Here is a 12,411-nt window from a genome sequence, read left to right as displayed (position 1 = left end):
TGTTGAAGGAAGAAACATGGAAAAATAATGGTTTTTTGATAATGGTGTGTGCATCTGTAAAATTATCCAAGCTAGCTTAAGTGGTATATGCATATTTTGTGATCACAACAGACAAAATATAATGGCGGATCTAAGATTAAATTGACTAGTAGATAAGATTCAATAAAATCCGCGTGCTCCGTAACTATAACAAAACAATAAGATAAACAAAATGAAAGAAACAATCAGATGGTACTAAAGATAAAGTAAAGAAAATATAATACTCCTGGTTTGGAGAAAATATATTTATGCTTGATAATTTATTAACCCTTTATTTTCATACTCGATCTCTACACCCTTCTTAGTGAATAGCTAGTAAGAAGAATCTTGTGAAAAGGTATAAATAATAGTAATATGGGTGAGAACCAATATGCTATTCACTTTTTAACTTACTAAAAGTAATTGGGACACAAATAACGAATCCATTTATAGTCAAAAGATTCAATTATCTAATTGAATTAAAATATAATTAAGCTAATGTTAATTAGATACCTTGTTTGTGATAAACATCATCCATTACATCGATCGTACGGATGAAAACGATTTTCAATGAAAGTATTTGATTTATTTCTGGTGAAAAATATGGAAAATCCCTTTTCTGAATTATTTTACAGAATTAAAATAAATAATAAAATATAAGACTTGAGATACTTATAAATTATAATTAAAGAAAAGAAGTTTGGTCCATAATTAGTACCTGTAGGTTTTACATTTGAAACTTTCTTTGATAAAATATATTTTCCTTAATGAGATCATTTTCTTTAACATTTCAAAGTAGCCAAAAACAGAAAATTACTTTATTAGTAAATTTTTTAAGTGGAGTAATCATTTAACACGATTCTAAGTTGTATAATGTTTTCGGTTATATTTTAACAAATTTTGCTTCGAATCAAAAAAGAAGGTTTATTTTCCCACCTAATTCGTGATCAAACAAACTATTCTCTTTCTCAAAATATTAGAGTCTTTTTCTTATTAAACTTCTATTAATGGAATGAATAAATCATCCTTTCCAATTTCTTTAGTTGTCATGTCAATAATAAAAAGAAAATTAAACCCCAAATATAATGAGTTTAATTATCAACATTGCAACTTCCGTAACCACCTATATATTGTGATAGAAAAAAAGATTTAAAGGGACAAGAATGGTGACTGGATAAATATAATACCTTCACTTTTTAAAAAAAAATTAAAGTTTTAGTTTCTTGTTTTGAGTAAAAAAAAGTTATACTACAAAACTTTTTTTTAATGAGCCTTATGCACTGCAAATTTGAAATTAGTAAGCAATTAAGATCTTTTGGCCATTTATATAAAATAAATATATAGGTTCAGATCTCTTATGTGTAAAAATAAATATTAATTGTAAAAAGACTAAATTTTAAATAAAATTGAAAGTGACCTAAAAAATCAATTCTCTGAGAAACAAATTGTGTTTGATCAATACTTTAGGGATCATTTGATAGTTGGATTGGATGTGAGTTATACAAGTATTAAATCTTGCATGAGTTAAAATTAGTTAAGAGGTAAATTATTCATGTATAAAATTAGTACAATGTCTCGATTTACAACTCGCATAATTAATACATGTATAAGTTACGTGAAAATCTATGTATTATTTTATACATGATAAAAGGTGGAATAACTAATATATATATAATTAATGCATAAATAACAAATCCCTACATATGTAATATCAGAGTTAGTCATAAGTCATAACTAATCTCTACATTACTAATATCTGCGTATTCAAACACCTACCTTCTGAAAAACAATTTCTCCTATTCAACACCTCACTTTTCAAAAATAAGAGCTTTTTAGAAAGAAAAAAAAAACAAACATTTTCGAAAACAAGCTTTTAATCGGAATCCAATACAGATACCAGGAAAGAAAGATTTTCTTTTAAATACACTATAGTTTTTGGAACAGAGCCCACTGTGACCAAACACTTTCTCTATATAAAGCCCTCTCTGATTCATCAACCCCCACACCAAAAAATCAGTTTCCCTTTGATAACAACTCTTGCCTAAAGCCATCCTATACTCTTTTCTCTTTAGTCATTACATTAACAATGCCTGAGGCACCAAAGAATTCCCCAAAAGCCAACAATTTTATTGTTGCAGAAGAAAACAAGAAAACTCTTCATTTCATTGAAGAAGTTACCACCAAAGCTGATGAGGTCCAAAAGAGAGTCCTAGCTGAAATACTTTCTCGAAATTCTAACGTCGAGTACTTGAAGCGCTATGGTAATCTTAATGGCAATACTGATAGAGAGACTTTCAAAAAAGTTATGCCTGTTATCACTTATGAAGATATTCAGCATGATATTAACCGCATTGCGAGTGGTGATAAATCTCCCATCTTCTGCTCCCAACCCGTCTCTGAATTCTTGACGAGGTTTGAATGTTCTCATTTTTACTATAATCCTTCTGGATTTTGTTATTTTTACATACTTGTTGTTTTTACGGTGAATGACATATTTCCATATGTCAATTTTGTTATTTTTACATACTTGTTGTTTTTGTAGTGAATGACATATTTCCATATGTCAATTCTGGCATTTTGGATACATATTTGTTGTTTTGTATTACTAAATGAGATTTTTTGTATACGCAGTTCTGGTACGTCAGGAGGGGAGAGAAAATTGATGCCAACAACAGAGGAAGAGCTTGGAAGACGATCGCTGCTTTATAGTCTTTTGATGCCTGTGATGAGCCATTTTGTTCCAGATTTGGAGACGGGCAAAGGAATGTACTTTCTCTTCGTAAAATCTGAATCTAAGACTCCGGGAGGACTATTAGCTCGCCCTGTTTTAACAAGTTATTACAAGAGCCCTCATTTCAAGAACAGACGTCCTGACCCTTACACAAACTACACTAGCCCAAATGAAGCTATTCTCTGCCCTGATTCATACCAGAGCATGTATTCCCAAATGCTCTGTGGACTCAGCCAAAATGCACAAGTCCTTCGTGTTGGCGCGGTTTTTGCCTCTGGCTTCATCCGCGCCATCCGCTTCTTAGAGAAGCACTGGTCCCTTCTTTGTAGTGATATTCGATCCGGTATCATGAATACTGAATTGATTACTGATTCATCAGTGAGAGAGGCTGTGATGAAAATACTTAAACCAGATCCTGATTTGGCTGATTTCATTGAGGCTGAATGTAGCAAAAACTCATGGCAAGGGATTATTACTAGGCTGTGGCCTAATACTAAGTATGTTGATGTTATTGTGACCGGAACGATGTCGCAGTATATACCAACTCTTGATTATTATAGCAATGGACTACCTCTTGTATGCACTATGTATGCTTCCTCTGAATGCTATTTTGGTGTCAATCTTAACCCCCTTTGCAAGCCTGAAGATGTCGCGTATACCCTTATTCCGACTATGTGTTACTTCGAGTTCTTGCCAATTCATAGGCATAATGGTGTCATGGATTCTATCTCCGCGCCCAAATCACTCAATGAGAAAAAACAACAAACGTTGGTGGATTTAGTTGATGTCAAGATTGGTCAGGAGTACGAGCTTGTTGTCACCACTTATGCTGGTAAATATATGTGATACTACTTTATTTTGTTGCACATTTTTGCAAAGATTTGTTTAATTAATATGATTGTCGATTTTCAGGACTCTATCGATACAGGGTTGGTGATGTGCTACGAGTTGCTGGCTTCAAAAACAACGCGCCTCAATTCAACTTCATTTGTAGGAAAAACGTAGTTTTGAGCATTGATTCTGACAAGACTGATGAAGTTGAGCTACAAAATGCCATGAAAAATGCAGTGAGTCACTTGATGCCATTTGATGCACATGTGACTGAGTACACTAGCTACGCAGACACAACCACAATTCCAGGCCACTACGTCTTATTCTGGGAAATCAACGTGAATGGCTCAACCCCGGTCCATCCATCAGTCTTTGAAGACTGTTGTCTCACAATTGAAGAGTCCTTAAACAGCGTGTATCGCCAAGGGCGTGCCTCTGACAAATCCATAGGCCCTCTTGAAATCAGGATTGTGGAAGTTGGGACATTTGATAAGCTCATGGACTATGCTATAAGCTTAGGTGCTTCAATAAATCAGTACAAGACACCGCGGTGTGTGAAATTTGCACCCATTATTGAACTATTGAATTCACGAGTCATGTCGAAATACTTTAGCCCTAAATGCCCAAAATGGACTCCTGGACACAAGCAATGGAACAACATGAACTTACTGGCTAGCTAGCTCTAGCTAATTTCTCTGCTGACAGCTTCATCATAAGTCCAAGAAAGAACAAATTAGAGTGAACATGTATCAATTTTTAGTATTAGTCATTATATTAAGAAAACATCCTACCTAGGCTAATTTTGTTCACTTCCCTCAAAACCACCACAAATTTTGTGTGTGTGGTGTTACTTTTCCTTAATTAAAATCTCTTCTTGGAATTTTCATCTTTTTTCATAAATTCTGTCCCTATTTTAAGAATTGCAAATGGATTACATTTTGTGGGAATTGTTTTCTTATTTCCAGCCAGAAAATATTGTCCACTGAACTATCTATCTTGAACCAACTATGAGTACTAGTTGTTGGTTGGGACGGAGCTAGATAGAGCCAAGATGGTACACTATTTATACATGACTATATATATGTTGAATTGGTAAAGTTGCTATCATGTGACCATGTTGAATTGGTAAGCCTTGAAAATAGTTTCTGACAGAAATGCAAGGTAAAACTGCGTACAATAGGCCCTTATGGCCGGGCCTTTTTCCAGACCTTGTGCATAGCGGAAATTTTAGTGTACCGGGCTGTCCCTTTTAATATATGTTGAATCACTTACTGCTTATTTGTGTGTTGGCTTTTTTGGATTTTGAACGTGAAAATTCTGACTCCATCCCTAGTTGTTGGTAACATTATTTTCATGGAAAAGTGGACTTACTTTATGTGTTTTTTAGTTTAGCGCTTGACTTTTAATTAAGTAATCTTAATCCTCGTGGAATTAACTAAACTAAAAGGCATAAAGCTTTACAAAACGCCAGTCGATTTCTCCCGTAAAGTAGATTATTGGTCGACAAAGAGCTTTTCTATAGGAAACGGGGGACCTACACTTAATAGTGAGATTGTTGACTAATTAAAAAACTTTTACCCCATACTTATTTTTCAAAAGTTATTGCTATGTAATTAATAAGTCATGAGTTCGAATGGTAAAAGTAATCTTTTATAGAAATGCAGGATAAAATTGAGTTTCAGCCCTTCCTCAAATTATATTGAAAGCTTAATGTACCAAATCTGCGAGTCGGCTATCTTTTTCTTACTTCAACGAAGAAAGACATAATTACTTTTCTTTTTTTTGCCAATAAGAATTTTTTTAAAAACTTGTTATCTTAAAAGAAAATATTTTTTAAAAACATTTTGACTCATTAAATATATGAAAATTGAAAAATATATATTTTAAAAACTTCAATCTTATTTAAAAATTCAAATAAAGTGAACTTTGACTGGATAATAATGTGAATGCTACGGCAACCCTCTAGTTTCATGTAATATATACCGGTTAAGATCGAAGATGAGCATTTGATGCATGCAAAAAGACATGGAATATATCAGAGAAAGAATGATGCTTATTCTCAGAAAATGTTCCTCCACAATATATGCCTTAAAATTTATTCGTAGAAAGAAACAAAAACATTTATATATCTACGATCATAAATTTTTTATATATCTTTTAAGTTATTAATTATGATGAGTTATACTACTTTTTACGTAGTTTATAAATATATAAATTTCATTTTAATTTTTTTTGAAGATTTCATGCGTAACTTTCTAGTCAAACGTAAACTGTTTGACTTTGAAAAAACGAAAAGTGTCACTTGGGACACCGAAAGTAGTTAACTTTGACGCTAATCTTATTAATTAAGTGATGAATTATTGGAAAAATACTTAGTTACGAACAATTTAACAATGAAATTCGTAGAATTAACTTTTAGTGAGAGACAAATTTTAGTGAGAAAGATCTTTTAATTAAATTTCTCCGTTTGTAAAGTTACTTTGATTTATTTCTTTATGTGGAGGGAGAATGAACATTTGGATCTTGACAAATAACTATATATATAAGCAGGGGCGGAGCCAACCTACTGTTAGGTCGAACCTTTTTTGGCGGAAAATAATACTATTTATATATGGTTAAAATTAATTTATATATATATATAGTAGATATCGAACCTCCTTCGATTAATTGTGTGTTTATTTCTTTAGATTTGAACCCCTTAATAAAATTCTAGCTCTACCACAGTTAATATAAGGATGATGTTTGTAGCGTTTGCTTTTGATTTTTGTGTTTCTATAGTGGTGATGGATTTACGTGTCGTATTGTCATCACCCAAATTAGAGGAACACATTTAAAAGAGTTTTGGACCACCTCAACAACAAAAGAAGTTTTTAGCGACAATAAATTTATTAATATTGTCGTAAAAATATTTAGCGGCAATTGATTAAATATCATGCAATTCATCACCGTTTCAAAATGAGGTAAGGGGTGTTCTCTTTCACAGAAACTACAAAAGAAAAAAATGAATCAATTTTAAAAATTTGATATTACTTAAAAAATAAGCTAACTAGAGATCACTATGTAGATGAGGAATAGGAGTATCGAACCGCAAACCGAGTCAAAACGAAAATAAACTCAACTAGTGGTTTGGTTTGGCTTGGTTTGATATTGAAAAAAAAAAAACCTATTTGGGTTGGTTTGGTTTTAACTAAAAAAAAACCAACCCGACATTATATATGTAATTTTAAAATTTTATTTTATACATAAAAATGTTTATTAATATATAATTTATATACTTTTCTTAATCTTTCTCACAATTTTATGTTTAATATTAGTGGACTTTGGGCTACATTGTTGACTTGAGCCCACTTGTTAATTTTAGGAATAAACAAAAGCCCAAATAAATTATACAATTCAACTATCCCTATATAATATTCTCTATCTCATTTAACAAAGGTCATTAGGTCAGCAACTCTTCACCTTCAAAGGCTTAGTCACTGTTAGGTTTTACTCCTTAGCTATTAGGGCATATATTGAGCTCGTCTTTTGGATTTTCGTTCAAATCATCATCAACTCATCTTAATCTGGGTAAGTAATTGCTACTAACTCGTTTTTAGATATTTTTCTTGTATTGCAATTGTCAACAACATCACAATTTTGGATAGTTGAATCACAGATATAAACCTAAAAATTATACATCTTGGTGTCCATATCTATGGTGTGTTAAGCTTAGCAACAAGATGATGATAAATTTTTTGTATATAAGTTTCACTTATTTCTCTCTTTACTTATGTTGTTTTAATGCAATGAAAAATGGGCAAGTGTTTGACTCATTGCTTTTGGTTCCATTTGTATGGAGGTTTTTGTACTGTAAACATCGTGATGGTCTGCAGAGATAAGGAAAAACAAGTGATAGAGATACAAATTTAAGAGACTATTAGATTTTGATAGCAGTAGCCAGTAATATATATCAAACTTTTCTAACCAAATATTTTGTACTATATTTGTATCTGTTTTGGTTTCAAAGTGAAATATACTTCTAAGTCTTGTGCACAATACTTGAATGGAAGTCTTGTTGAAACACAATCTTATATCAGAATACTAATAACTATTGTTATGTATGTGCAACAACTTTCTATTTGGATGGAAACTACACCTTCTGTAACGGATTTAGAGGTGATTAATAATATTCCTTCAACTATGTCGACAATATCTCAACAACAAGGCAAAGTAACTTCACATCGACGCATACCTCCTAAGAAGCAAAAAAGAGCAGCTCCTTCGGTCGCTCCTAACTCTGAAACTACAGGTAGAGCAACATCTCAAATTTGGGATCATTTCTCCAAGTTTATTGCTAAATGAGGTAAATATAGGGCAAAATGTAATTATTGTACTAAAACATTTGCTGCCGACAGTGTCAATGGGACAACTACGTTATGAAATCATTTAATTGTGAAATGTCTCAAGTCTCCATTGAAGTCCGATAAGTGGCAAACAACATTAAAACCTATTAAAAGAGCTTGGCCAGAAGGTGGTTCCACTGAAAAAGGGGTGTTTAATATGGATGAAATTAAGAGAGCAATTACCGAATTTATAATTATTGATGAGCAATCGTTTAGAGCTGTTGAGGGAGAATGATTCAAAAAATTAATGGCTAAAGCCTTTCCAAATTTTGAAGTACCTTCTCGTGTAACTGTTGCTCGACATTGTCTAAGGATTTATCAAGAAGAGAAAAAAAAGCTTAAGGAGCTTATAAAAAACCAACGTGTTTGTCTTACCAATGATACATGGACATCAATCCAAAATTATACTTATATGGTCGTCACTGCACATTGGATTGATGATCAATGGAATCTACAAAAGAGGATTCTTAATTTTTTTCAAACACCAGATCACAAAGGTCAGACTATTGCCAATGGGATTGAGGATTGCTTATTAGGTTGGGGCATTGAGAACTTATTTACAGTGACCTTGGATAATGCAACCGCAAATGATGCTGCCATTAAGAGTTTAAAGGGGCGTATTGAAGATTGGAAAGGGGTAATGTTTGAAAATCAGTTTTTACATGTTAGATGTAATGCTCATATTTTAAACTTGATTGTAAAAGAGGGGCTGGATGAACAAATTGAGCCTATTTCTCATATAAGAAGTGCTATAAAATATGTCAGGTCTTCTTCTTCAAGATTTGCTACTTTTAAGTCTGTTGTTGAGAAAGTTAAGATTGACACCCGTGGTCTTATAAGTCTGGATGTTGAGACTAGATGGAACTTGACATACACAATGTTGGATAAAGCTTTGAAATTTGAAAAAGCTTTTGCAAGAATGTATGTGGATGACCAGAATTATCAAAAGCAATGTCGAGAAATAGGTACAGCAACAAAAAATCCATCAACAGATGATTGGAAGAATGTGAAAGCTTTTGTGAAGTTTCTTAATATTTTCTATCAGGCAACTTTAAAATTTTCTGGCAGCTTATATTCTACTTCTCACTCTTTCTTTCATGATTTTTTCAATTTCCGAAATGATATTATCAAGTATACTAAACATGATGATTTCATTTTGGTTGATATGGCAACAAGAATGAAATCCAAAATGGATAAATATTGGGGTAAGTTTGAGAGTATGAATATGTTACTGATGGTTGCTGTTGTGTTGGATCCTAGATACAAGATGCAATATGTCGAGTATATTCTTTCTATTGCATATGGCTCTTTGATGGGAAGATTAAAGTCTCAAGATGTGAGAGATGTTTTGAATCTCTTATATAATCACTACAATTGTTCTTGCTCTGAAAATCCTAACGAAAATATTGAAAATGATGATTGTGTGATGGGTGAATCTAGTGATTTGTTGCAATCTCAGTGGGAGAAACACATGAATAAAGAGGGATTTGTTGTAAAAAAATCTTATACTTGAAAGAAGATGTAGTGAAGATCAATGATTTTAATATTTTGAGTTGGTGGAAAGTTTCGTCCTGTAGATACCCTATTGTTGCAAAAATTGCTAGGGATATCCTTTCTATTCCTATTTCTACTGTTGCATCTGAGTCAGCTTTTAGTACATGTGATCGAATTCTTGATAGTTATCGAAGTTCTTTATCTCCAAAAACGGTAGAAGCACTTATTTGCACTCAACAATGGCTACGATCGCCTTCTAAAGAATGCAAGCTTGAAGATATATTAGAGGAAGTCCAGAAAATTGACGAAATTGAAAAAGGTAACTTTATATATTCTAATTGTTATTAAAAATGATTCTGCTTTTGAATTTTATTTAGTATTCAATTTGTTTCAGGTCTTTCAGAATACCCCGACTCACCTTTGAGGATTAATTAGCCAGTTGATGTACATTAATTTCACTACATGGAACAAAGGTATTAGTTCATTCTTTTTTGATTGTTAATTACCTAATTACTGTTTGCTCTAAATAGTAATAAGAACTAAGGACTAAACATTAACTTAGTTAATCCATTGCTAATCAACTTAATTGATTTGTATTGTCTACTTTGCAGATCCGGGCTATGGTTTTTGGAAAATATGTATAGAAGATCTCACTTCAAAAATGTTTTGTTCCTCTAGGTACAAGGTCATAGGTTGTAAGTAATGATGGTGTAGAATTTAAAGATTTGAATGTAAATAACTCGTATTAACTTTTGACGACAATATTTTGACTATGCAAAAATTGTTTAAGCCATTATGCTACTTTCATGAATTTCTCTAATATATAATGAATCACTCTTGATTATTGATATTATTTTATGATTTATCCAAAATAGTTATAGTAATAATTTTTTGAGAGTTTGTGTTCCAAATAGAATGGAGAATTGCCTATTGAACTCATGGACTTGCAATGCCAAAAGAAACTACCAAATGCTTTTCTAGGATGAAAAATCATGTTAGTGTTCAACGTTTTTTTTAAATCACTGAAAGAACACAAGCTCTTTAGTCTTTATCAAAATACCCGAGAAAACCCGAATAACCCGAGAAAATCGAATAACCCGAAAAAACCCGAAAAACCCGAGATTGAAAAAATCCGACTATTATTTATTTGGTTTGATTTATATATATTTTAACCCGAAACAAATGGTTTGGTTTGATTTTTAAAAAACCCGAATCAATCCGGTGATGTACACCCCTAAATAGGAGTTTATGATTACCCTTCTGCAATTATAAGTTAAAAATATTTTTTTAAAACTTATATATTGACTATTTTGGTAAATTTAGAAGTCGAATAAAGATATAAATAAATATAACTTTTTGGCTTCGGCTGTTAATCAAAGAATCATTTAATTATTCGTTTTATATATGGTATTTTTTCAATATATGGTATTTTTTCAAAAAAACATTTTAGATTGCTTCAAGACATAACCATATGCATTATAAATTTCTCTCATCTTTATGTTAAGTGAGAGTTTACGTGATTGAACTATTTACCTTGCTACGATGTTCAAAACCAAACTCAAATAAATTTTTTGATTGTTAAGCTCAAACAAACTTTTTTTTTTCTGAATATGAGTAGAGAATTTAGACAAGTTATTAAACATTTTTCTTTTCTAATAATTTTTTTTAATTCTTAAGCTCAAACAATATTTTTTATATGAGGAGAGAGCTTAGGCAAGTTATTAAACATTCTATCTTTCTAATAAATCCTTTGATTATTAAGCTCAAACACTTTTTTGAGTTTTTTTTCCAAATAAGAGGATAGATTTTAGAAAGTTATTAAATATTTTTCTTTTTTGATAAATCTTTTGATTATTAAGCTCTAACAATTTTTTGATTTTTTCCTAAATATGAAGAGACATCTTAGGCAAATTATTAAACAGTTTACCTTTCTAACTTAGCATGCATTTATTATTTCCTAACGAATGGAAATAATAATAAATAAAATGAGAGTAAAAATTCTTCGATTTTGATATCCAAAGGAAAATGTTAGACTATATCCGTTTTGAATCGGTGAAAATCCTTTTGGCCAGAAAATTTGGCCAGAATAGTATTTTACCTATGTTATTTTACTTTTTAAAACATTTTTACTCTTTTAACTTTAATACCTTTTAATTAAAAAATGGAAAAAAATCTGTTTATTTTAAAATAAAAAAAATATTATAAATTTTTTAAAATTTTGGCCAATTTTTTTGGCGATTTAGCATTACCCATTTAAATAATCTTCTCAAGGATCTTGGAACTCACTAAAATGTTAGACTTTATATCTCTCCTCAAATTTAAGTGCTTATCCAAATCTTGAAACTCACTAATTTCAAGCTTTTATTTTAATTTAAATTTGAGGAGGGATATACTATATTTTGGTGGGAGTCTTCACATCTGACATTTCTCTTTGTTTTTCAAAATTAAGGATTTTGCTACTTTTTATTTTTTGAAAACTTTGAACGAAGGAGGAAAGGGGATGGAAGTGTGAGGGTTGAAGTATCTATTCAGCATTTAATATCGGTAAAGATATGACATATAAGTCTAACTCAACCCCAAAAACTAGCTTATAAATGGAGAATTTCATTTTTCAATTAATTAACGGCTAAGTGATTTCATAACCTGAGCTTTCCTTAACCAGCTGACCTCCAATTAATGTAGAACTTTTACCAACTCTAACACACCATTCACGTCCAAGCCCAACTCTCAACATGGACTGGAAGTCCAAACGATGATGCATCTGACTCTGATACCATGTAAAGATATGACACATGAGACTAACCAATCCAAAATGCTAGCTTACCATGTCAAGATATGCCATATGTGCCTAACTCAACCCAAAAAGCTAGCTAATGAGGGGATCATTGTCCAAACTGGTCTCCTTATATGACCTTGGACAATCATCTCCTCAAAAGATAGCTTATGAGGAGAAGA

General features: G+C 31.6%; 1 protein-coding gene across 1 annotated transcript; it reads left to right on the top strand.

The window, feature by feature from the left end:
* The first annotated feature begins 2,010 nt into the window (after nucleotides 1–2,010).
* LOC125863302 (indole-3-acetic acid-amido synthetase GH3.6-like) lies at nucleotides 2,011–4,464 on the top strand. The gene is made up of 3 exons (XM_049543486.1): nucleotides 2,011–2,430; nucleotides 2,650–3,581; nucleotides 3,662–4,464. The coding sequence occupies exons 1-3, from the start codon at nucleotides 2,105–2,107 to the stop codon at nucleotides 4,258–4,260; spliced, it is 1,857 nt and encodes a 618-aa protein (XP_049399443.1). The 5' UTR covers nucleotides 2,011–2,104; the 3' UTR covers nucleotides 4,261–4,464.
* The last annotated feature ends 7,947 nt before the right edge of the window (nucleotides 4,465–12,411 follow it).

The sequence above is a fragment of the Solanum stenotomum genome, chromosome 4 (genome assembly GCF_019186545.1).
Source record: "Solanum stenotomum isolate F172 chromosome 4, ASM1918654v1, whole genome shotgun sequence".
NCBI lineage: Eukaryota > Viridiplantae > Streptophyta > Magnoliopsida > Solanales > Solanaceae > Solanum > Solanum stenotomum.
The sequence above is the reverse complement of the archived record's forward strand: the minus strand, read 5'-3'. Positions and strand labels throughout refer to the sequence as shown.

Excerpts from the sequence above, each read along its gene's own strand:
- LOC125863302 (XM_049543486.1), top strand. The coding sequence starts at position 2,105 with ATGCCTGAGGCACCAAAGAATTCCCCAAAAGCCAACAATTTTATTGTT. Across the intron at positions 2,431-2,649 it reads GTCTCTGAATTCTTGACGAG|TTCTGGTACGTCAGGAGGGG; the intron begins GTTTGAATGTTC and ends TTGTATACGCAG. Across the intron at positions 3,582-3,661 it reads TGTTGTCACCACTTATGCTG|GACTCTATCGATACAGGGTT; the intron begins GTAAATATATGT and ends GTCGATTTTCAG.